The 25,097-nt window shown below is 35.8% G+C and overlaps 2 protein-coding genes and 1 long non-coding RNA gene across 3 annotated transcripts in view; 2 read left to right on the top strand and 1 right to left on the bottom strand.

Moving 5' to 3' along the window:
- dpr10 (defective proboscis extension response 10) overlaps window positions 1–25,097 on the top strand; it is a 149,060-nt gene that overhangs the window by 30,219 nt on the left and 93,744 nt on the right. The window contains exon 2 of the mRNA XM_067792015.1: window positions 13,868–14,078. Within this exon, the coding sequence (XP_067648116.1) occupies window positions 13,868–14,078 (211 nt within the window). The remainder of the gene's footprint in view (window positions 1–13,867; window positions 14,079–25,097) is intronic.
- On the top strand, window positions 961–1,765 carry LOC137233671 (uncharacterized). The gene is made up of 3 exons (XR_010947530.1): window positions 961–1,236; window positions 1,297–1,492; window positions 1,549–1,765. It is a non-coding gene; the product is annotated as an uncharacterized lncRNA (long non-coding RNA).
- LOC137252987 (putative nuclease HARBI1) lies at window positions 2,294–3,339 on the bottom strand. The gene is made up of 4 exons (XM_067789181.1): window positions 3,243–3,339; window positions 3,077–3,180; window positions 2,872–3,019; window positions 2,294–2,809 (listed from the first exon to the last, which is right to left on the bottom strand). The coding sequence occupies exons 1-4, from the start codon at window positions 3,337–3,339 to the stop codon at window positions 2,430–2,432; spliced, it is 729 nt and encodes a 242-aa protein (XP_067645282.1). The 3' UTR covers window positions 2,294–2,429.

Here is a 25,097-nt window from a genome sequence, read left to right as displayed (position 1 = left end):
CAGTAACAGTAGATGAAGTAAGTGCAAGCTGAAAGAAGGAACGATTGAGCACGTTCTGTGTTCTTGTCCTGCGCTCGCGATGTCTAGTCTTCAGCTTCTAAGGCCAGCAGACTTGCCAGATATCGAAGTAATAAGAAAGCTAGGTCCTACATTAATTTTGATATCTAATTGGGGGTTTTTCCCCGTTTTGTGGTCAAAAAAACTTCTGGTAACACTATGGCCTGATTTAGTTCATTTGAAGTCTTTTTTAACCGACCAGTTCAACCACACTTGCATGATCCTGGCTGACTTGGGAATATCAAAATGGGTTAGATTTTGCAGGGGAGTCAACGCGTACACGAATGACTCGCGGGTGTAAGTCATTCTCTGTTTAGGTCGTTCAACAAATAAAACTGATTCTATGAAAAATATACTGGTTTTTCTTTGCTGCTGCCATTTACCCCTCAACTAGAAACTATTCCGCAATATAATAGGAATGTCTGCAGGAAGTTTATGCATTTGCTATACAAAGCGTAACTAGAAAGCACGAGCAATTTCAATCACATAATAAATTCATTTGATTACATTAGGGTTAAATTTTTACAAACATGCTATAAATTCATGTTAACAAAAAATACACCAAAATTTATGTATGCACTCACCTGCTTTGTTACAATATCTGTGGTTTGAGAGAACATTAACATGAAATAATCGTGGGATGTTTTCTCTAACGAACATTCGACATCATGTAAGGCCAGTCAGGTGATAATACAATGCAGCATGCTTGAGTTCGTGCACATCCACATGATGCTCACATACTTGAAGTACAAAAGATATTATTTTCCATTTTCACTGCCACAGTTGTGTGTTTTTGTGTATATATGTATGAAATGCAGCAAAATGGCGCAGGGTGTTTTGTTTTAAAAATAATCTTCCAAATATCTTAATTTATCGATACGTTTTACACAAAGTCAGGGCCCGAATCGCCACATACGTGATCGTATAACTCGTCACGTAAAAACTTGTTTTTTGGATTATGACATACGTGATCGTACGATCCGTCACGTAAAATGTCACTTTTTGGGATTACTACATACGTGAACGTACTTTGTGGATCGTAAATCGGTATCGCGACAACCGTGAACGAGAGACAATTGCACTCGATCGTTCGTATTGTTATTCGATTACAAACCGGCAACCGAAAGCGAGTACAAATATATAAATATACAAAAATTTAATACAAATATAAGAGAAAATGTAAGTTATTTCTCAAAATATGTGTTTATATTATTGTTGGACTATATTTTATTATTTAAGGACGAATTTTAACAAGCTAAACCCAAACCAAAAGGAGTGCATGGCGCAATTTATGGCGGAACACCCGAACTTGGCGAAAAACAAATTTCCCAATTCCGCACAAGGTAGAGCAACGTCCAACAGACTGTGGGAGGAGCTTTCCAAGCGTTTAAATGCTGACGGGCCACCAGTAAAAGACGCCAAAATGTGGAGGAAGGTATATATATATATATATAAAGTGCAACCAAGATACTTACAAACGTTTGCTCGTAGGTTTTCGCAGATCAAAAATATCAGGCGAAGAAGAAGCTTTCCCACAACAAATTGTCCAAAAGACAAACTGGAGGAGGTCCTTATAATGAAATTCCCATCAGTGCAACTGAGGAATTGATTATAGAGGCAGCCGGACTTGAGGTCGCAGTGGACGGGAATAGTACCGTTCGCACTTTTGGCAATTCACCCGCTCATAGAAGCAGCACCGAAAATAGTGATAGTGGGAGCAACAGTGATAGTGGAACAAGCAGCGCATAAGCCAGCGCTTTACCTGGTCCATCTAGGTCGGTTACTACCCTTACACCGCGCGTAACCTCTCGGTGCAATACTCCACGGCGAGTAAGTAAGAGTGCCGAAAAATTGTCCCTGCTCCAACAAAATTTGAGTAGAGTGTCTGATTTTCAGCGCGATTTGGGGGAAAAGATTGACCGATTGGTGCAGGTGCAGGAGAGGTTGTTGCAAGTGCATGAAAGGATGCTGAACATTAAGGAGGAGAAGCATAGACTGCATCAAGAATCACATGCACTTGATTTACAAATCAAAAATTTAGAATTAGAGTCTCTAGCAATAAGTGTAAATAGAAAAAGAAGAAATTAAAATTTTATGTTAGCTTTAACAAGTTTGTATCTGAATTTTTTTAATTTTTTGATTTTAAGCAATTAAACGAATAGTCATTTCATTTATTTTATTTCTAATTTTAACATACATACTTAGCACTTAGTAAAAACAAAGCTTGTACCTGAATTTTTTTAATTTTTGTGATTTTAGCAATTAAGCGAATAGTGATTTCATTTATCTCTAATTTTAACATACATACTTAGCACTTAGTAGAAACAATTAAATGAATTCATTTGCTTTTACAAATCGTTTTTTCTTAATTTTTACGTGGAATTAATTAGAGAGTGTTTTATTTGGTCTCTTATTGTTTGACCAATTGTGGTAAGATGGTTGGCTTCGCCTGGGTCAACATCGCTGATTTGGTCTGATTCATATCTTCGTACTTTGTAATCAATTTTGAACTGTATGCAGATATTATGTAAAGCTGCACACACATTGGCAAATCGTGCCACTTTTGTAGGATGGTATCTACCCCTATTGCCATACCCTAATATTCTCCAACGTCCTTTAAAAATACCAATGGTACGTTCGATGATACATCTTGCTTTTGAGTGTACATCATTAAATGCGGATTCACTGGAGCCATCGGCGGGGTTTCGGTAAGGCGTTATGCACCACGGCTCTAGTGGATAGCCAGAATCACCTGTTGAAATGAAAATTGTCATTACAATAGTAATATTAACCAAAAAGCAAACACTGTCGTACCTAAAAGCCACGCATTGCTCCGCCTATTAATTTCAAACCTCTCTTGCAATACTCGTCGTTGATCTGAATGCCTCCAAACGAAGGAATCATGAGCCGCACCACCGTACTGACAGTTGATTGCCAAAATTTTATAGGTGTGATCGCACATCTGCCAAAATATTTATATAGTTAGTGCAAAGAATAAAGAAAATGAGCAACAACTCACTATCATTGCGTTGATACTATGGTATCCTTTCCTATTAAAGTACATATGCTCATCCACAGATGGTCTTTGCAAGCCGATGTGTGTGCCATCAATGCAACCGATGACTGTAAAAGTAGATATTCAATTAAAAAACTTATTTAATAAATGTAATTGAACGTTTGCCTACCTCCAGGTATTTTGTATTTATCCATTAACCATTGCTTGCATTCCGAAGTTTCGTTTAAATGAAATTGTATATTTTGTGGAAACAACTTGTTCTCCATTTCGAGAATAACGTGGGATGTTATCTTTGAGACAGTGCTCTGGCACATTCCAACCAAATAATCACTGCCGACACAATGCTGATACCCGCCACTTCCTAGAAGAGAAAGTGTGGCAGCTAGTTGTAGAACTGGAGGCACCGCTTTTGCATCCGACTGCTTTAAATTTAAGGCATGAAGTACAAACTGGAAAGCCTCTTTAGATAATCTAAATCGTTTCAAGAATCTGCAGAACACACATTTTTGTATACTTGTAAAACTTTATTTGCCACATACTTACGCAGTTTGTGGTAAAGCTAAAGGATCACTTTTATCTCTAAGTAGCCTCCGTGCTACTGTTTCATCTTCCTCACTATCGCTTGAACTTATATAGAAAAGTAAGTGCACATCCATTTTGAAATTTCGTTTGTTTATTAAAATTTTTAAATATTTTGACATTTCCACATCTATTGTGACATAAAAATAAAATCCACAGTGATGTGGACCTTAAAATCTATTGTGAACTAAGAATGAATTACGATACGATAGCTTTCGTATGTGGTAATGCCAATCGACCCATACGTCTGACGTATCACGTAATTGTCTTTCGTATAGTTTTCGATCCGTGATCGTATGTGGCGATTCGGGCCCAGTGCTAAAAATTTGCTGAGCTATTATTTTGCATCAGGGTGATCCTTTATGGATATACCTATCGACGTAGAAAAACCTTTCCCGGGACAGTCAGGCATATTTCAAAAAAAAAAAGAGTAAATGCCTTTAAGGAGAAAAGAATACTTTCCTAAATACTGAAAGAGTGGTCACGATAAAAGATTTTTAAATGAAAATAATAAGTTACATCTTAGCGAAAAAGAGCTTTGTATCAATAGAATTTTACTTTCTAAATTGAATTATAACATTAAATTGGAAAACAACAAAATTTTTGAAAATGGGTGTGGTGCCGCCCCTTTTTTGTCTTAGCAATTTTCAATGTTTCGGGAGCCATAACTCGAAGAAAAATTTACATGTCGTAACAAAATTGGGTAAAAATATTTTCTTATAGCAGAAAATATGTCTAGTTTTGTACCAATCGTATTTTGTGCCATTATAACAAGAAATGGGAAAAAATTCAAATCTTGAAAAATGGGCGTGGCACTGCCCCTTTCTTAAATTGCATTTCCCAACGTTTTTGGAATCATAAATCGACGAAAAATTTGGTGCACATATATGCCTTTTAACAGAAAATATTTTCAGTAAAAATGGACTAAATCGGTTAAATCACCTTCTTTTATATAAAAGATTTTGTAAAAGCGCGTAGATGCAGGTAATAAGCTATTTCTAGTAAATGTTGGAAAATTTCGTTAATAACCCTGCCCTTTTTTTACCCAGCTGTACTTGTACACAGGGTATTATTGGACAACGGTTGGTTGTACAGGTATAAAGGAATCGAGATAGATATAGAATTCCATATATCAAAATCATCAGTATCGAAAAAAAAATGTTTTCTATGTTTCGGGAGCCATAACTCGAAGAAAAATTAGTTCAGAATAGAACCACATGTATATGTATTACTGCGCAGCCTTGTTACACTATTAAACACATAAAACAAACAACAACAGCTTTTCAAGTGTACAGCTGGGTATGTAATGTTCGATTTCACCCTAACTTAGACTTCCTTACTTGTTTTATATTGGGCAAAATTTACCCATGAACGTCATGTACGATAATTTTTTGGAGTACAGGATAAGGGTTAAGCAAAAGAGGTTGAAACGAGATATGCATAACACAGCGAGTAATTTTTTCTCGTGTGAAACAAAACTCTTATTATATTAGAGCATTAACTGGCTTGAGCTAGTGACAGTAAACCTGAATGCCTCTATGAAATTTTTGATATTATATAGTGGTGACCGTGAATATGAGTGACTGCGACGCAAAGTGTCAATGCGTCATACATTATTTAGACCCTAAGTTAAAACTTGCGCCAAAAATTTTAAGTTATAAGAATAAGCATGTTTATTAGGGTAGGTCGGTTTATCAACCGATATCGCCCCATCTATTTATCGATAGGATTTGGGCTCAGGAAATAAAGTTCCACTACGAATACCAAAAAAAATTATTTTCGAGCCTGCGAAATTTCATTTTTTTGACTTTTTTCGACTTAGATTTTAAGGTTTTTTCAATGACCTACTAAAAAAATTTAAAAAGATGCTTGCATCCGCTTTAATTTTGTATGTTTCAGAAATTCGACGGATGGTATCATCTTCCGGAAGTACCGAGTGTTTATTATTTGTTGTTAAATTATTAACTTCGTATTTTATACTTTGAATTTTAAATATTTTGTTATCGAATTAGTTTTTGGTAAATGAAAAATTTGAAAATCATGGAGGACCTTTTAAAGTTATTTCTAAGAAACATAAAACATTTACAATTCAATACAAATACACTTTTAAAACTTTTTCGATTGCTTTATTCAAACCAGCAAATATACTTACTAACACTAATTTAGATACAAATACAAATACATTAACAAAAAAACAAAAAAAGGTTACATTTCATATTAACTAATAATTATTTTTATACTTCAAACCTAAAATTGGTATTTTTAATATTTGGTTAACCACCAAACCGAGCAGCTAATACCTTGGTCCAACAAGGAGGGGCGCTACGAATCACCTGAGTTAACAGCACAGTTTCCGCAGATTCGGTACTTTTCCTTGAGGAAACCTTACCACACACATTTTCGTTGAGTAGGGGAAATTTATTTGTCACATCCAAGCAAAATTAGGCAGAGATATTTTAGCCGAGCGAAAATAATCTATCTGACGCTGGCAATAGCAATGGAGCTGCATTTCTGTACGCAAGTGGACGAGGGAGATGGAGCCATGGTTGGAGCGGCCACATGTAAAGGCCGACTTCTATCTGACACAATTCTTAATTGGCCAATTGGCTAGTTATGAGAGTGACTGCACGAATGGGCAAGATAGAACATAGGAACTGCCTATACTGTGGGTTCATAGACGATGCATGCCACAATTTTTCGAATGCGATCACTTCTCACAGCAAAGGATAAGGTTGGAAGTAACACCAGGCGATCTATACCTAGGCAATGTTATTCATAAGATGAGCTGCCGAAGTGACAAATCGGATATGATCAGCAGATATGTAAGGAGTATTGTCTTTGCGAAACGGGAAGATGGCTGCTTAGCCCAATAACTTTAAGTTAACCAAAGAGCTCACGTGGCGTGCCTCGTTACTCGAAGTGGTGTAAAAGTGGTGCCTGGTGTGAACAATTTGTGGGCTGTGAAATATTAGGTTTTAGTGGGTAGCACATCCTGAAACGAAGGACCCCTATACTTGAAGAGTCTCGCTGCTACAGATTCTAGCTCCAAGGATTAACAACCCAGTAAGCGTTTCCTGCCATGTAACAATAAAAAAAACCTTCATAATAAAACAGGAAATGAAAACCATAATATTCTTCTGCCCTAAGATTTAATTCGTATCGCATGTGGTTACCTTATATATGTACCAGTAGTTATTTGTTAAGAAATATGGTTTTTAAGGGTGAATGCATAAAAAATAAGTTACTTACTAAGCAGAAATTCTTGTCTCTATGTGTATCCAATAATAACATATAATACTTATATTGATCTCATGAGAAAAGCATTACACAATCGAGCACTTAAAAGAATATGTTTTTGCTGTTTCAACAAGGTTACTTTACTTTTACAGGGATGTATTTACTTCTCTTTGTGGTAGTACATCCCATATATATCCCTTTAATATATTCATTTGTATGGAAAAATTCACTTTCACTAATAAGTGATGAGAAAATGCATTTGCTCAGGGGTGCAGTTTCATCTGGTCTGCTTTATGAGTTACTTGCATTTTCAGTCAAATAGAAAGTATACATTTTCCCTGCCGTTTTTGGAGTAGGATGATGAAGTAAATATTTTGTTTACAATTCACTATTCAAGTAATTGAAAAATATTTGGAAATACAATGGTTGTAGCTATACAACACAAAAGGATGTGAATAAAATTACTTTTAGTAACTCAAATTATTGAACTACAACATTGAATATATTGTGAAATGATGTGATGTATACCAGGCATAACTTCTGCACACTTATCATTCTTTGTCAGAATTTTAGTAAAGATTTTTAATTAAATAACCTTGAAGTTAGTGAAAAAATTAAAAATTAAGCGACGCAGCATACGCGAGACATCTGGTACTTTGATATAAAAGTGCTCCGTCTGGCTGGAACATTTTTTATGTGCATTAATCTTTGATCACGGTATGTAGGAGCCAAGAATGTAAGCACAAGGTGTTAGGGTAAGTGTGGAATGTAAGCTTAATCTTTAGTAGTGATATGCCATGAGGAGGATAAAGTAGGCGTTGGTTGGAGTATTGACATACTGTATGAAGTGTTATAGAATAAGTGTGCAGATGCGTAGAGTGTGTTTTTGGTATATTGTATATAGGACTAGAGAATGTGAACTTAATTGTAATCATAACACTGTAGCGTAATAGGGATGCAAGATACGTTGATATGAGCGAAATCACACAGGAACTCAAGGAAAATATGTAACCTTTGAGCATATGTACACAAAATGTTTATGCATGCAAGTGTACGAAGAAATATATACACTGCTGTTTTGTTGGGGCTAAAAAGCCCGCGATGTGCAAAGTATTTACAAAAACAAAGCACGTGATTAGGTGTGCAGATTTAATTAATTTTTTTTAGGGTTTTGTTGGTTGTATGTAACACCTTATTTGCAAACAAATAAAATAATTAAAAAATAATAATAAAGTTTAATAAATATATCATTTAATTAAATTGAATTAACATAAAATAAAGTAAACAAGAATTAAATAGAAAAAAATGTAAATAAAATAGAATAAAATAAAACAAAACAAAATATAAAAAATAAAATATAGTAAAGTGTAATAAAATAAGATAAAATTAAATTAAATTAACTAAAACAAAACAAAATAAATTAAAACAAAATAGTAGAAAATAAAATAAAACAGAGTAAAACAAAACAAAATATAAAAAATAAAATAAAATAAATAAAATAAGTTGTAAAAAGATAAATAAAGCAAAATTTGATTAAATTAAATTAAATTATCTACAATAAAAAAATAATAATATAAAATAAAATAAAACAATACGGTTGTTTTTGTTTTTGATATTAGAGAAATATTACAAAGTTTACAAACTACGGATTACTATAAATCCAATGTTACTAAGCTCTTAACAGCGCGCCTATAAGTACTACACACAATTAGAGTTAAAAACATATAGATTTATAGTGTTTTCTTTTCTACACGAAAATGTCACCTTCACGCCAACCCTTCAAAAAGATGTGTTCTGTTGTAAAATCAGCTTAGCCTCAATAGAGGGCATCTTTATCTTTTCTCAACAACCTACCCCTAAAAATGGCCAAAAATGCAACATTACTTGCCCTCGCTGCCATTGACGGTGCAGAAAACAGCCCTGTCAATTAGCTGATGAATCACACGAAGCTGAAGCGAATGTACGTATGTGTCGCATCATGCCTCACTCAAAAGCAATTTGCGATCACAGTTGACAGCGAACAACCACACGAACTGCATTTTTTTGTAAAAGTTGTTACAATTTTTGTTCTCTTCAAGTCATGCAGGGTGGCACTGAATATTTTAAGTGGCTACAATTTTACAGGGCGAAGTGAGAATCTTAAAAATGTTTGCCCCTGAAAGTGCGACATTTTCGGGTAGAAAAGAAATTACCATTAAAATGTACCTAATGGTGTTTAAAGGAATAGCAACAAAAAGGCAACACTTAGAGACCGATTGCAAGGCGAGCAGCGGTGCATTCATATGGCTTAGTAGATAAAGGCATCTGCCTTTACACTAGTATAAAATAGGAACGTTGGAGCTTTAGAGTTCAATACTGAGCTCCCAAGAGGCTAGCTGGTGAAGAAGTGAAATTCAGAAACATATCTTAGTAACCATCGCCGATTGTAAACTTGTTTTTTAATATCAATAACAAATAAAATAAAATAAAAAAATAAAAAAAAATAAAATAAAATAAAAGAGAATAAAATTAAATAAAATGAAATAAAATAAATAAAAAAAAGAGAAAAGAAAAGAAAATAAAATAAAATAATATAAATTAAAATAAAATAAAATAAAATTATATAAAAAATAAAATAAAACAAAGCAAAATAAAACTAAATTAAATAAGGTAAACTAAAATAATATAAAATTAAATAATATAAGGTAAAATATAATTAAAATAAATCGATTTTTAAACAACGAGTTATAAATTTGTTGTAAAATATCATCGAAAAATTATCGATAAATCGGCAATATATTTATCTTTATTTCTTATCGGAATGTTATTGAAAAGTAACAGATTTGCAATCAAAAAGTTATCGATAACTTTACGAAAAGTTATCGCTATGTTAAGACAAGCGCATAATTTTTATACTCAGTTGAGCAGAGCTCACAGAGTATATTAACTTTGATTGGATAACGGTTGGTTGTACAGGTATAAAGGAATCGAGATAGATATAGACTTCCATATATCAAAATCATCAGTATCGAAAAAAATTCGATTGAGCCATGTCCGTCCATCCGTCCGTCCGTATCTTGATGAAATTTGGTACGTAGGTTCCTGGGCACTTATTTCTGACCGCTATTTAAAATGAACGATATCGGACTAAAACCACGCCCACTTTTTCGATATCGAAAGTTTCGAAAAATCGAAAAAGTGCGATAATTCATTACCAAATACGGATAAAGCGATGAAACTTGGTAGGTGAGTTGAACTTATGACGCAGAATAGAAAACTAGTAAAACTTTGCACAACGGGCGTGGCACCGCCCACTTTTAAAAGAAGGTAATATAGAAGTTTTGCAAGCTGTAATTTGACAGTCGGTGAAGATATCATGATGAAATTTGGCAAGAACGTTACTCTTATTACTATATGTATGCTTGATAAAATTAGCAAATTTGCAGAACGACCGCGCAGACTTTTTAAAAAAAATTTTTTTTAAGTCAAATTTTAAAAGAAAAGTTAATATCTTTACAGTAAGTATAAGTAAATAATGTCAACATTCAACTCCAGTAATCATATGGTGCAACAAAATACAAAAATAAAAGAAAATTTCAAAATGGGCGTGGCTCCGCCCTTTTCATTTAATTTCTCTAGGATACTTTTAATGCCATATGTCGAACAAAACATTACCAATCCTTGTGAAATTTGGCAGAGGCTTAGATTCTAGGACGATAACTGTTTTCTCTAAAAAAGGGCGACAGCGGTGAAGCCAAGCCCAGTTTTTATACACAGTCGACAGTCTGTCCTTCCTCTCGGCCGTTAACACGATAACTTGAGCAAAAAGCGATATATCTTTACTAAACTCAGTTCACGTACTTATCTGAACTCACTTTATATTGGTGTAAAAAATGGCCGAAAACGGACTATGACCACGCCCATTTTTTCGATATCGAAAATTACTAAAAATGAAAAAAATGCCATAATTCTATACCAAATACGAAGAAAGGGATGAAACATGGTAATTGGATTGGTTTATTGACGCAAAATATAACTTTAGAAAAAAACTTTGTAAAATGGGTGTGACACCTACAATATTAAGTAGAAGAAAAAGAAAAAGTTTTGCAGGGCGAAATCAAAAGCCCTTGGAATCTTGGAAGGATAACTTTTCGTGGTATTACATATATAAATAAATTAGTGGTACCCGACAGATGATGTTCTGGGTCACCCTGGTCCACATTTTGGTCGATATCTCGAAAACGCCTTCACATATACAACTACCACCACTCCCTTTTAAAACCTTAATTAGTACCTTTAATTTGATACCCATATCGTACAAACAAATTCTAGAGTCACCCCTGGTCCACCTTTATGGCGATATCTCGAAAAGGCGTCCACCTATAGAACTAAGGCCCACGCCCTTTTAAAATACTCATTAACACCTTTCATTTGATACCCATATCGTTCAAACAAATTCTAGAGTCAACCCTGGTCCACCTTTATGGTGATATCTCGAAATGGCGTCCACCCATAGAACTAAGGCCCACTCCCTTTTAAAATACTCATTAACATCTTTCGTTTGATACCCATATTGTACAATCGCATTCTAGAGTCACCCCTGGTCCACGCTTATGGCGATATCTCGAAAAGGCGTTCACCTATAGAACTAAGGCCCACGCCCTTTTAAAGTACTCATTAACACCTTTCATTTGATACCCATATCGTACAAACAAATTCTAGAGTCACCCCTGGTCCACCTTTATGGCGATATCTTGAAAAGGCGTCCACCTATAGAACTAAGGCCCACTCCCTTTTAAAATGCTCATTAACACCTTTCATTTGATACCCATATCGTTCAAACAAATTCTAGAGTCACCCCTGGTCCACCTTTATGGCGATATCTCGAAAAGGCGTCCACCTATAGAACTAAGGCCCACTCCCTTTTAAAATACTCATTAACATCTTTCGTTTGATACCCATATTGTACAATCGCATTCTAGAGTCACCCCTGGTCCACGCTTATGGCGATATCTCGAAAAGGCGTTCACCTATAGAACTAAGGCCCACTCCCTTTTAAAATACTCATTAACACCTTTCGTTTGATACCCATATTGTACAAACGCATTCTAGAGTCACCCCTGGTCCACCTTTATGGCGATATCTTGAAAAGGCGTCCACCTATAGAACTAAGGCCCACTCCCTTTTAAAATGCTCATTAACACCTTTCATTTGATACCCATACCGTACAAACAAATTTCAGAGTCACCCCTGGTCCACCTTTATGGTGATATCTCGAAATGGCGTCCACCCATAGAACTAAGGCCCACTCCCTTTTAAAATACTCATTAACATCTTTCGTTTGATACCCATATTGTACAATCGCATTCTAGAGTCACCCCTGGTCCACGCTTATGGCGATATCTCGAAAAGGCGTTCACCTATAGAACTAAGGCCCACGCCCTTTTAAAGTACTCATTAACACCTTTCATTTGATACCCATATCGTACAAACAAATTCTAGAGTCAACCCTGGTCCACCTTTATGGCGATATCTCGAAAAGGCTTCCACCTATAGAACTAAGACCCACTCCCTTTTAAAATACTCATTAACACCCTTCATTTGATACCCATATCGTACAAACAAATTCTAGAGTCACCACTGGTCCACTTGTATGGCTATATCTCGAAAAGGCATCCACCCATAGAAATTAAGCACACTCCCTTTTAAAATACTCATTAACACTTTCATTTGATACCCATGTCGCACAAACAAATCCTAGAGTCATCCCTGGTCCACCGTTGTGGCGCTATCCCTAAATGGCGTCCACCTATAGAGCTATGGCCCACTCCCTCTTAAAATACTCTTTAATGCCTTCCATGTCATACAAACACATACATATTCCAGGGTTACCCTAGGTTCATTTTACTAGGAGGTGATTTTCCCTTATTTTGTCTCCATAGCTCTCAGCTGAGTATGTTAGCCTTCCTTACTTGCTTCTAGATTTACTAGCGGCGTGTTATGGAAAAGTTATAAATTTTTTTATCGAAAATGTAGTGTGCCATTGAAAAGTTGTCGATTTTTATCATTTTTTTTTTCAACATATTATATATTTTATAGCTATGTTTGGTTTGAAATAGATACCAATAATACTTCAATATGAATTCGATGATACGTGTAAAAATCTTCGACAACCGGCCGATAAAATACTAATAAGACGGCGACAACAAGCAGATAACAAATCGAAAGCTCGACGATAGCTATTCTCTATCAATAATAAAGCAATAACTTGTCCATATTTGTTGTTACCGATAAAAATCCGAAGACGCTTTTCTCAAAAACCCCAAGCTATTTATTATTGGTAGATTTACCACAATAGAGCGGCAGGGTTTGTGCAAGGATGCGGAAATGGCTGAGCACACCCAGCACGTGTATATCGATTTTCCCAAATTAACGGAAGGGGTTGCGCCTGCTATTAACTTTTTCAATCCAGAAATTAGTGGATCCTATAGGCTGCCAGATTACTGCAATTCTGAAGAAAGCGTGCTTAAGCTGCAGTCAATATATATATATATATATTGATAGTCAGGCGGCGATCAAGGCAATAATCTCACATAGTATTTCATCAAAAAGTGTCCTGGAATGCAAAGAAACATTAGAGAGACTTCGCACATCTATACAGGATTCCCGACCATAAAGTGAAAAAAGATTACAAAAAGACCGATGAGTTGGCAAAGGGGGGCGCATCATTCGAAGTGTAGACGATATATGTCCCAATCCGTTTGGGAGAAATCTAAAAGAGACAGATGTTGCTTATGGAGAGACCAAAAGCTCCTAATTTGAACAATCGGTTTGCGTGGGGTATATACTGTATATATGACCAGCCTCTATAATTTTTTCAGACAACAAAACCTGAGTTATCTCTCTTGAGCGTTTTATAAAATTCGTTCTATTTTTCAATTTCTCACCCTTAACAATCTGTGTGTCTATAGCTGTGTTTTACTTTCATTCCATTTTCAGGTTGCCTGGATACGCCATCGAGACTTGCACATCCTCACAGTTGGCACATATACATACACAACAGATCAACGGTTTCAAACATCCTACCATCGTGATATTGATGAATGGACACTACAAATAAAATGGGCACAGCAACGTGATGCTGGAGTTTATGAGTGTCAAATATCGACCCAACCAGTACGAAGTTTTTCGGTAAACCTCAACATTGTGGGTAAGTGAAACTTTATATTTAGACACATTTATTTAAACATGTATGTAAGTATTTGTATATATGTGTCTGCATCTACAATAAATAAATGATGTCAATAAATAAGTTAAAATTACCATTGTATGGTATATATGTGGAAAAAAGCGCCCTTGTTCGCACTAGATTCTCAACTGTGAACAATGGTAGTTGCCGGGAAAGGTTGATGGTTCTTATTCGGGCCATTGACGTAAATTGTTCCTTTGAAATGGGTTTTTGCATTCCGGGTCCTTTAACAAGCACCGCCAGTTTGAAGGGAAAAATCAGAAGAAGAAAAGGTCGGCCTAAATCTAATAGGTAGTCAAAATTGCAATAGGAGCATTCTACGGTTGGTGCGGAACATATCATACACAACTAAAGACCTCAACTAAAGACAATAGATATATTTTTCAGACGAGCTATTTAATGCATTAATATTACGTTATAAATTTCTTTAATATATTGTTACGAATATTAGCAAAACTAAGGGGTGCTGCTATCCGTAGGCCCATGCCAAGCAGTGACGTGAATTCACATCAATAATTCAATCATTATGTATCTACGTAAACGAAACAATAATTGCGTCTACACATATGTACCATGTACGTATACGAGCAGCGGAGAGTCAATGCACAAACACATGCATATATCTGAGGTACTCCTGAAAGTATGCAATGAGAGAAGCTATAAAATCGTGCAATTGTAGTTACAGCTGAGAAGTTTGAGAGCTGATGTACTAGAAGATTCTGGAAATGGAAGCTCCTAGAAGATGCAACGTTGAAATCAGAGAGTATAAAAGGCAGCAAATGTAGAGGTGCTGGCATTCATTTTGAGTTGAGCTATCAAGCAGTTATTGATTAAGCACGTAATCTGGCGGGCAATAGTAGAGCTGCATTTGAACTATCAATCAGTTTGGTTTCTAAGCAAGCTAGTTGCAAAGTGTAAGTGGTATTATGAAATACTTTAATAAAGGCCATTTTTCCATTATTCAATATTGGAGTTATTTATTCGATAATATAGCGATACGAACGTAAGAAGCAAGTTGAAAATAAGCGGAGTTGCAAGTAAGTTCGTTACAATTGGTGTCAGAAGAGGAATAGTTGAATATATTGCAAAGCGCAACAAGGACATAGCGAAGTTAAGTGAATTAAGGATCCAGCAACTGAAAAAGGAGTTGGAAGCCCGTGGATTGAATACAACCGGCAATAAACTCGAACTTCAGGCAAGACTATGACAGGCAATGGAATTAGAAGGAATTGACGTCGAAGATTATGTCTTTCTTCTTGATGGCGAGGAAACAAAAAAATGGAAGAGACAGTTACGCAGACAGTTACGAGCACAGACTTGAACATGATTTTGGCTGCAATATTTGCTCAAACATCGACAGTGGCTTCTCAACTGGAATCGCAAGAGACACCTATAACATCCAAGATGGAAGAACAGAAGACACGTATTGCAGAAATGTCGTCACAAATAACATCGAAGATTGAAGCACAAGAAACGCGTATTTCAGAAATGTCGACACAGATTACATCTAAGATGGAAGCACAAAAGGGGCGCTTATCATTGCAGGTGGCACAAATGTCTTCGCAGTTAGAAGCACAGAATACAAAAATTGTACAGCTCGAGGACAAAATGGATGCCGAGATAGAAGCTTTGAGAGGTCGTATACAGGAGTTGCAAATAAGTTGCCCAACTGTTTCAGCAAGCAATCCGAAGGTAAAGACACCATGCTTTGACGGTTCTGTTCCTTTCCAGGTCTTCAAGCTACAGTTTGAGAAGACCGCAACAGTGAGCAACTGGAATGCTGACGATAAAGTTGCTGCATTGTTCGTAGCTTTAAAAGGACAGGCGCGAAAATCTTAAAGACCATCGCAGAGTACGAGCCGAACAACTACGAAACATTGATGAGCGGTTTACTTAGAGAGACGTTACGGAAGCGAGCATAGGAAACAGATATTCCAAATTGAGTTGCAAAACCGCTACCAAGACGCAAATGAGACATTGCAGGAGTTTGCTTCAGATATTGAAAGATTGGCTCATCTTGCAAATGCGGACGCTCCCGTGGAATACACTGAAAGGGTAAAGATTCAGAGCTTTATAAATGGCATACGGGACGTCGAAGCAAAGCGAGCTACATACGCAAACCCAAAGCCAACATTCGCAGAAACGGTGTCACAAGCTCTGATTCAGGAACCAGCGTCGCTTCTGTGTAAGCCAGTTTTCAAAGCACGCCGTGTGGAAGTAGAAAGGCCAGAGTGGGTAGACGCAATATTGGAGGCGCTGAAAGGATCGCAAAAGCAGAATGAAAAAGTTATCAAATGCTTCAAATGCGGGAAGTACGGTCACATTGCACGTCATTGCGATCTTGGTCCTAATAGTTCCAACAATGTGGGTGGCCGTAAACGCAAAGCTGGAGGAGATGAGCAAGAGCGAGTAAGAGGTAGAGATCGAGAGCTAGATCCAGCTATTGAATGCCCTGTGATATCTGTGTCGCAAATTGGAAGGAAATCAAGCAGTCTTACCGTCAGAGGGAATGTGGATGGCAAGGAGCGTGTACTGACTGTAGATACGGGAGCATCTCATTCCTTGATTCGATCTGATTTAGTCAGCAGGAGAGTAAAACCATTACCTGGAGCAAGGTTGCGTACGGTCACCGTGAGTATAACCAAATCCAGGGAGAAGTGATATGTGAAGTCCTAATTGGGAAGGGCATGGTTTTACACAAATTCGTTGTGGCGAAGATCGTTGATGAAGTCATATTGGGAGTGGACTACTTGGTTGACCATGACATCAAGATCGATATGCAGAAAAGGGTGATGCGTTACAAGAACCAGGATATACCACTTAACTTCAGTTTGCAGAAAGGATTCAGTAGTAATCTAGTACTGTTGGAGAAGACTCGACAAAAACCACGGAAGTCAAGGCAAAGATTAATAGGTCGAATGGGCCAAATAAAGCAAAATCAAAAGTACCTGCGAGAGAAACATTGGCATTGACAAAACCTAAAATACGCAGGAAAACGAAGCAACGAATTTTCGAGAAAGAATGCGAGGGTAGTTTCAAGCCGGAGCGCACTACTCTTGTGAAACGTGGGAACGATATTGATTATGCGAAGCCAATCTGTCAAGCGCAAGCTCTACGAAGTAGTTCATTGGCCAAGCAACAGAGTACGAGGGAACGATCCAGGATAATGAGTAGTAAGACGAAACACAGGTACGAAAAGGAAAATAATTCGGAAGGTTTCCGGGAGGGAGATTTGGTACTGCTATACAACCCTCACCGGCGGAAAGGTGTTCCATCCAAATATCGGTGCAGTTGGGAAGGCACGTACAGAGTTATGAAGACGATCAGTGATGTCATCTACCGCATACAAGCAATTGGGAAATCACGAAATAGAAGAGTGGTACATTTGGCGATGCTAGCAGCGTTTAGATCGAGAGATTTGTCTGATCGAGACGATCAGACTTAGGTGGAGGGCAGTGTTACGAATATTAGCAAAACTAAGGGGTGCTGCTGTCTCTAGGCCGATGCTAAGCAGTGACGTGAATTCACATCAATAATTCAATCATTATGTATCTACGTAAACGAAACAATAATTGCGTCTACACATATGTACCATGTACGTATACGAGCATCGGAGGGTCAATGCGCAAACACATGCACATATCTGAGGTACTCCTGAAAGTATGCAATGAGAGAAGTTATAAAATCGTGCAATTGTAGTTACAGCTGAGAAGTTTGAGAGCTGATGGACTAGAAGATTCTGGAAATGGAAGCGCCTAGAAGATGCAACGTTGAAATCAGAGAGTATAAAAGGCAGCAAATGTAGAGGTGCTGGCATTCAATTTGAGTTGAGCTATCAAGCAGTTATTGATTAAGCACGCAATCTGGCGGGCAATAGTACAGTTTCATTTGAACTATCAATCAGTTTGGTTGTTAAGCAAGCTAGTTGCAAAGTATAAGGGTTATTGTGAAGTACTTTAATAAAGGTCATTTTTCCGTTATTCAATATTGGAGTTATCTATTCGACAATTTAGCGATGCGAACGTAAGAAGGAAGTTGAAAATAAGCGGAGTTGCAAGTAAATATGTATTTCTTCCGTACATGGTGAGATTTAGTTGAAACTTGGCATAAGGGTACTTTCCTTGATTGGCTTAATACTTGAGAAACTTTCCTTTTCGGTAAGTAAATCAAGGACCGGCCTACTCCGAAAAATTTAACTTATGGTAAGATTTCCTTGAAACTCGGTACAGGGTGCCCTCTTTGACACAGTTAATATTTGACAAACTTTTCTTTCCGGAAAGAGGACCAAGAACCGACCTTTTTCAAAAAATCTTATTTATGGTGCGATTTGCTTGAGGTTAGGTTCAGGGGTTCCTCTTTATCTAGGTTCATATTTGAATTACTTTTCTTTTCGGGACCAGAATTAGGGCCCGGCCTGTTCGAAAAAATTATATTTAAAGTTCGATTTGCTTGAAATTTATTACATGGACTCCTCTTCGACAAATTTAATATTTGAGACCCTTTCTTTACGGAAAGAGGACCAGGATAGTGCGATATGTTGGAAATTTTTACAGAGGCAGCCTTTTGAATAGGTTGATTCTATATATAAAAGCGATTGCAAAATCTGTTGGTAAATTTAAAACTCAAGATCGGATGAACCAATTTTAAAAATTATAGCTGCGTTAGTTTCGTTCTGACATATAGATTAAAATGTTGGACAGAGTGACTCTATAACGTATTTTCACAATATGGATATTAATTAGGATGTGAAGAAGAGTGAAAGGGGAAAGAAAGTGTTATACATAAAGCCATGGGTTGAAAGAGTACAATAAAAATAAGAGATTGAAGTGAGAATAATATATGGGGAGAAACAGAAGGGTAAGAAGAATAGAAATACAGCGAGGGTAAGAAATCGGGAAGAAAGTTGGAGTTGGAAATGGAGATAAAATTGATGAAAGTGCAAAGGGAAGATAGCAAGGTGAGGAACCCAAAGAAAGGAAGCAGATGGAAAAAAAGTTTGAGAGAGAAGAATCAAGTGCGAGTGAAATATAGAAATCGAGAAAGTTAAAGGGAGGAGAAAAAAGGATATAAGGTGGAGAAGAGGAGGGAGAGGCATAAACATACAAAGAAAGGCTGTCGATTTAAAACTCTCAAGTTTTCTTCTTGTTAAAGTGGGTTGTGCGACGCCCATGTTCCAAACTTTTTTGGAATTTATGTTTTGCGTCATAAAACCAATCCTACCAACCTACCGAATTTCATTAGCTTGACGTTCGTTTTTTAATTATCTCATTTTTTCCATTTTTATAAATTTTCGATATCAAAAACCTGGGCGTTGTCATAGTCCGATTACGTTCATTTACAATACGAATCTATTCTGGGTCTAGATAAGTCCGTATACCAAATTTGGTGAAGCCATCTCAATATTTGCTCAAGTTATCATGTTAAATGACGAACAGACGGACGGACATGGCGTAGTGGTACTGATGATTTTTATATATGGAAGTCTGTATCTATCTCGATTCCTGTAAACCTGTACAGCTGGGTATAAGAACAGCATATTACGTTATCTAACTCATTTGCTCATTCATTCGATCGTCGCTTAAAAATTGCCAAAAAAATTTACCAAAAATGAAGATTTTATGAGATTTTCTTTCATTGGACGCATTTAGTGATTTTGGGCGATGACGATTTGGCTTTAGTGACGTTCTGAACCCGACTGCTGTTTTAATTTGTTATAGTATTTTTATATAAAAAAAAAATGTTTATATCCTTAAAAAGGCTTGCATTTATACATATATAAAAGCATTCATGTGTGTGTACCTATTTGCCGCTACATTTTGAATTATACAATTTCAAGTACTTTTTAAGTTGCAACATTATGCAAAATAATACAATAGCAAAATATTGTATTTCTACAAGTAAATATATACATATTTAAAATGCACATACGAGCATTTACATATGTACATACTCGTAGATAATAAGAAAAAAAATTCATACATAAAAATAACGTCGAATAGTCTTGTATGTTAAAAGCAAAACTTTTCTGCGTTTCCAACTCTTGCTTTTACTATTGTAGTCATTCTACATACATATTTATGTAAAACAATTATTTTTTATTTTTTTGTTGTTTTTTTTTTTTTTTTTGTTACTTTGTGTGGCTTTTGCATTTTAAACCAACTGGTTAGGAGGCTATTGTTAAAGAAAAATATTTCTTGTTTAACTTTTTGCAACTTTTGGTTTTATTTACATAAATTTTTGCGTACTTCATTTTCTGGTTTTTATTCTAGAAAAAATATTTACAACTTAATGTTACATAACTTTTGTTGAAAAATAATATCCTGCACTAGTGCGGCTCCCTAACGACTGTCGCCTCATTAACCTGGAAATAAAAGTTACTCTTTCAACTCGATAATATTATGTTGTAGAGAAAGCGCTTGTCAGGATTTTTTATACCTTTCATGAAAATGAAATGGTATATTAATTTCGTCACAAAACCGAAAATTGTAAGTATACCGAAATAATCAGGTTGAAGAGCTGAGTTGATTTAGCCATGTCCGTCTGTCCGTCTGTCCGTATGTCTGTTTGTATGCAAACTAGTCCCTCAATTTTTGAGATATCTTGATTAAATTTGGTGAGCGGGTGTATTTGGGTGTCCGATTAGACATTTGTCGGAACCGACCGGATCGGACCACTATAGCATATATCCTCCATACAACCGATTTTTCAGAAAAAGATAATTTTTGTAATATCTTACCCAATTTAACAGATTGAAGCTTCAAACTTCACCATATACTTTCGTATATTGCACATATTTTTGCCTGAAAAAATTTATGAGATCGGTCGTATATATAGTATATATCCCCCACAACCGATTGTTCAGATAAGGAACTTTTCGTAATTACTGCCCTATTTTAAGAGCTAGAGGCTGCAAATTTCGACGAATGCGTACGTATATAGCATATATTGTTGTCTGAAAAAAACATAAAGATCGGTGGTATATATAGTATATATATGGTGGTATATATAGTATATATATATAGTATATATATATATATTTTCGCAAATTTTAGCCCCATTTTCACAGCTAGAAGCTTCAACTTTCACCGAATATTTGCGTATATAGCATATATTGTTGTCTAAAAAAATCATAGAGATCGGTTGTATATATAGTATATATCTCATACAACCGATTGTTCAGATAAGAAACTTTTCGCAATTTCTACCCCATTTTACCAGCTATAAGCTTCAAATTTCACCGATTGCTTACGTATATAGCATATATTGTTGTCTGCAAAAATCATAGAGATCGGTTGTATATATAGTATATATCTCATACAACCGATTGTTCAGATAAGAAACTTTTCGCAATTTCTACCCCATTTTAACAGTTATAAGCTTCAAATTTCACCAATTTTTTACGTATATAGTATGTATTGTTGTGTCAAAAACTCATAGAGATCGGTGATATATATAATATATATATGATGGTATATATATATAGTATATATATATATTTTTTTTACGATTTCGGCCCCATTTTAACAGCTAGAAGCTTCAAATTTCACCAAATGCTTACGTGTATAGCATATATTGTTGTCTGAAAAAATAATTGAGATCGGTGGTATATATAGTATATATCACATACAACCGATTGTTCAGTTAAGAAACTTTGCGCAATTTCTGCCCCGTTTTAACAGCTAGAAACTTCAAATTTCACGAAAAGCTTACGTGTATAGCATATATTGATGTCTGAAAAAATCATAGAGATCGGTGGTATATATATTATATACCCCATATAAACTATAATTTTTGCCCCCTTTTTACGGCTAGAAGCTGCAAAATTCATCAAATTTCATCAAATAGTTACGTTTACGTCATATATTGTTGAAATACGTGATTCGTAGTCATAGTTTTTACACGCAGACCACAAAAAACCTGAAACTTTGCATCCTCACACAAAGTACCTACCTGTTTTTTATTTTATATTTATCTTAAAAATCGTTAAGGTATGTAGATCTGTTCACTATATATTTCTTATCTTATACATCCGATTATTCGGATACTACGAACGGGATAAGATTATTGTTCAGCCCCATTCATGAAAGGTATGAAGTCTTCGGCACAGCCGAAGACAGTCCCGTTCTTACTTGTTTTATCGCATCTTTGTTTTACTCACGGTTATGTCCCCGCAGTAAGAACAACGAGTCATATACTAGATGAGTAACAGTTTGTCAAATATCCCAACTAGTTTGAGTTTCGTCCTTATATTAGCAACTGCTTTGCAGTCAAAAGCTAAAGTAGTCAGCAAACATTATATGTAGTTCATGCGGAGATTTATTCCTACTAGTTAATTCTTGAAAAGTTTATTGACTATAACTTTGTCTTTCGGACTGGAAAAAATTGCACTAGCGCTTTCTGCTGGGAATTTGCAATAATTCAGCTTATATTTGGTTTGATTTGATTTTATTCATCCTTTTCTTACAATGTAACATTTCAACTTAAAATTAACATCATTTAGATTAATATGTAAGAAAAAAGGTAAAGAAGCATTCTGTAAAATAAAATATAATTGCGTGGAATGCTATACGTAAATAGAATACAAAACTAGTTTGTGGGGTGAAAACGGCACTTAGGTATCCGATTATAATGCAAATATGTATATGTGTTAGGCAAATAATTACAGATCCAAAGTCAAATTAAATACTAGGGTCCAGAAAAACTTTGATATCGTTATGTGATAGCTCGAGTAGATGCGATTTTAAATTTTTTAAGAACTTGTGCAAATTACTTATGAGAAGTATATTAGCAGGCAGGGCATAGAAAAGGTTACAAGAGACGATCGTGAAAAAGTTACTGAAATTAGTTGTACGATATGCAGGAATAACAACTAGGCCGTGGGTGTTTGTTATCAGATTATAATTATCCGAAACTAGGCTATGTAAATAACTTCATCGAATAAAAACTATTTTTAATGTCTTATAGTAATACGTATCTTATCAGCAGAACTCTAAGTTTTGTAAAAAGCTCCATGGAGTAATAAAGTCGATTGACATTGCAGAATTTTCTGACAACGTGGTTCTGACTAACTAGAAGGAGCTGAATTTTGTTAAACAATGCACCATCTCAACAGCTTATGCCATACTGAAGTTTAGAGTGGTTGAGGGTTGCATTTGTACATATGTTTCTAAGATTATTAAAGTGTTGAACCGTACATCGCGAATATGTTTTCAAAAGCGAAATGTGTGAAGACCAGTTAAGACTTTGATCAAGAGCCAACCCAAATATTAAAACTCGTTCACTTTTTTCAATTGTAAAGCAAGAATCGCTACAATGAGCATTGCAATTGAAAGATCTCATTGAACAAGATAAGCCATGAAGGGGAAAATACGTGCAATTAGTAGATTGAAGAACAAAATCTCCGTCGGGCATATCTCCAGTATGTAGATTAAAAACATCATTGGTGTTTTTTTACTTACAAAAAACTTATGCTTAGCAAACCTTGCGCTTTGCCGATATACATAGCGGTTGATATCTGCCAACAAATCTAAAAAATTCGTTGAGCCATATGCAATCGCGAGGTCATTCGCGAAGGCATTAACTTTTTCGTAGAAAAGTAATGAAAAGATTGAGTTCAAACAAACTAAAAACATTATTGGGCCCAATACAAATCCTTGTGGAACTCCCATGTTAATTGAGACTGAATTACTTAAACAATCATTGAATCTTACCCTCTGAACTCGTCCTGTTAATTAGGAAATACAACAATTATGAACAAACCCACCAAAACTAGCGTAATGCAATTTATCTAGTAAGATTTTATGATGTCCCATATCAAAAGCCTTGGTAGTATCCACAAATAGGCCAGCGCAGTTCTTTTTATTATCTAAGTCGGCATTTATAGGGGAACAAAAGTTAGGTAAAGCATCTTCAGTAGACCGACTTGATCTAAAACTGAACTGCATCGAGCTAAAAAAGTTTTTATTTTTCAGAAACGAAAGAATCCTATTTTTATTCAGTTTCTCAAACACCTTTGAAACAGAAGACTGCAAGGAATCTCTTTTTCTCTTTTTTGTTGCCCTTTTTAAAAAATGGAATGACAATTGCACATTTCAAGTCGGATGGAAAAGTTCCAGAAAAAACGCTAGAATTGAAATGGTGTGAAAGGATATCATACAAAATGAAAGCCACATGTTTCAAAACCTGGTTTGATATTCCATCATAGCCACATGATCTTAAGTTATTCAAGCACTAAATGGTTATAAAATTTCTAATCCGGTAAAGGGTTCGAAGAAAAAAGTTCGTCCATACTTGACTCAACAAGTATATGGCTAGACGTCGTACAAATGAAAGGACACACAAACACAAGCACGACGAGTTACACCTCACCGTTACTTCTGCAGATTAAAAAAATTAATTAAAAAGGCCAAGCTTTCGAAATCAATACGCCCAGACGGATGACGCTAAACACAATGGGGATAAGGGCATAAGCTATCTAACGCATGTTTTTTACTTATTGTGGCGAATTTTAGCATCACTAAGCTGTTAGTAAATATAGGCAGGCAACAATAAAAACATGAAGCAACCACTCGTATATACACGAACACATCAAGCATCATTTACGCACATATATATAAAAGGCAACGAAGAGATATTTCACGCACACACTTGTGGTCATCAGTCGGAGTAATTGCTCACACATACACGCGCATATATGTAGCTCAATTACCAAGCAGGAGATACAGCAGTTCTAGAAGGCGAAACGACTAGCTGAGTAATCAGTAATCAGTTTGATTTAAAAACGCTGTTGTGAAGTACGTGATATTGAAGTATAATTTTACTACTCCCAATTAGACTAAATAAGTACCATATTGCAATACTGAATATTGGAGTGATTTATTCAACAGTTTGGCGATTCTAACATTAGCAGAACGTTTAGAATAAGCGGAGTTGCCCACAAATCGATACATTATCTTGTTCGTCTTTTTCCTTCCAGAATAA

This window comes from Eurosta solidaginis, chromosome 5, assembly GCF_040869045.1.
Source record: "Eurosta solidaginis isolate ZX-2024a chromosome 5, ASM4086904v1, whole genome shotgun sequence".
Lineage (NCBI taxonomy): Eukaryota > Metazoa > Arthropoda > Insecta > Diptera > Tephritidae > Eurosta > Eurosta solidaginis.
This window is presented reverse-complemented; position numbering and strand designations above follow the sequence as displayed.

What these genes read in the sequence shown, in the direction of transcription:
- LOC137252987 (XM_067789181.1), bottom strand. Translation starts at nt 3,339, where the DNA reads ATGGAGAACAAGTTGTTTCCACAAAATATACAATTTCATTTAAACGAA. An exon ending in ATAGTATCAACGCAATGATA is followed by an intron (nt 3,020 to 3,076) that starts GTGAGTTGTTGC and finishes ATATTTTGGCAG; the next exon opens with ATGTGCGATCACACCTATAA. An exon ending in GAGCAATGCGTGGCTTTTAG is followed by an intron (nt 2,810 to 2,871) that starts GTACGACAGTGT and finishes TCATTTCAACAG; the next exon opens with GTGATTCTGGCTATCCACTA.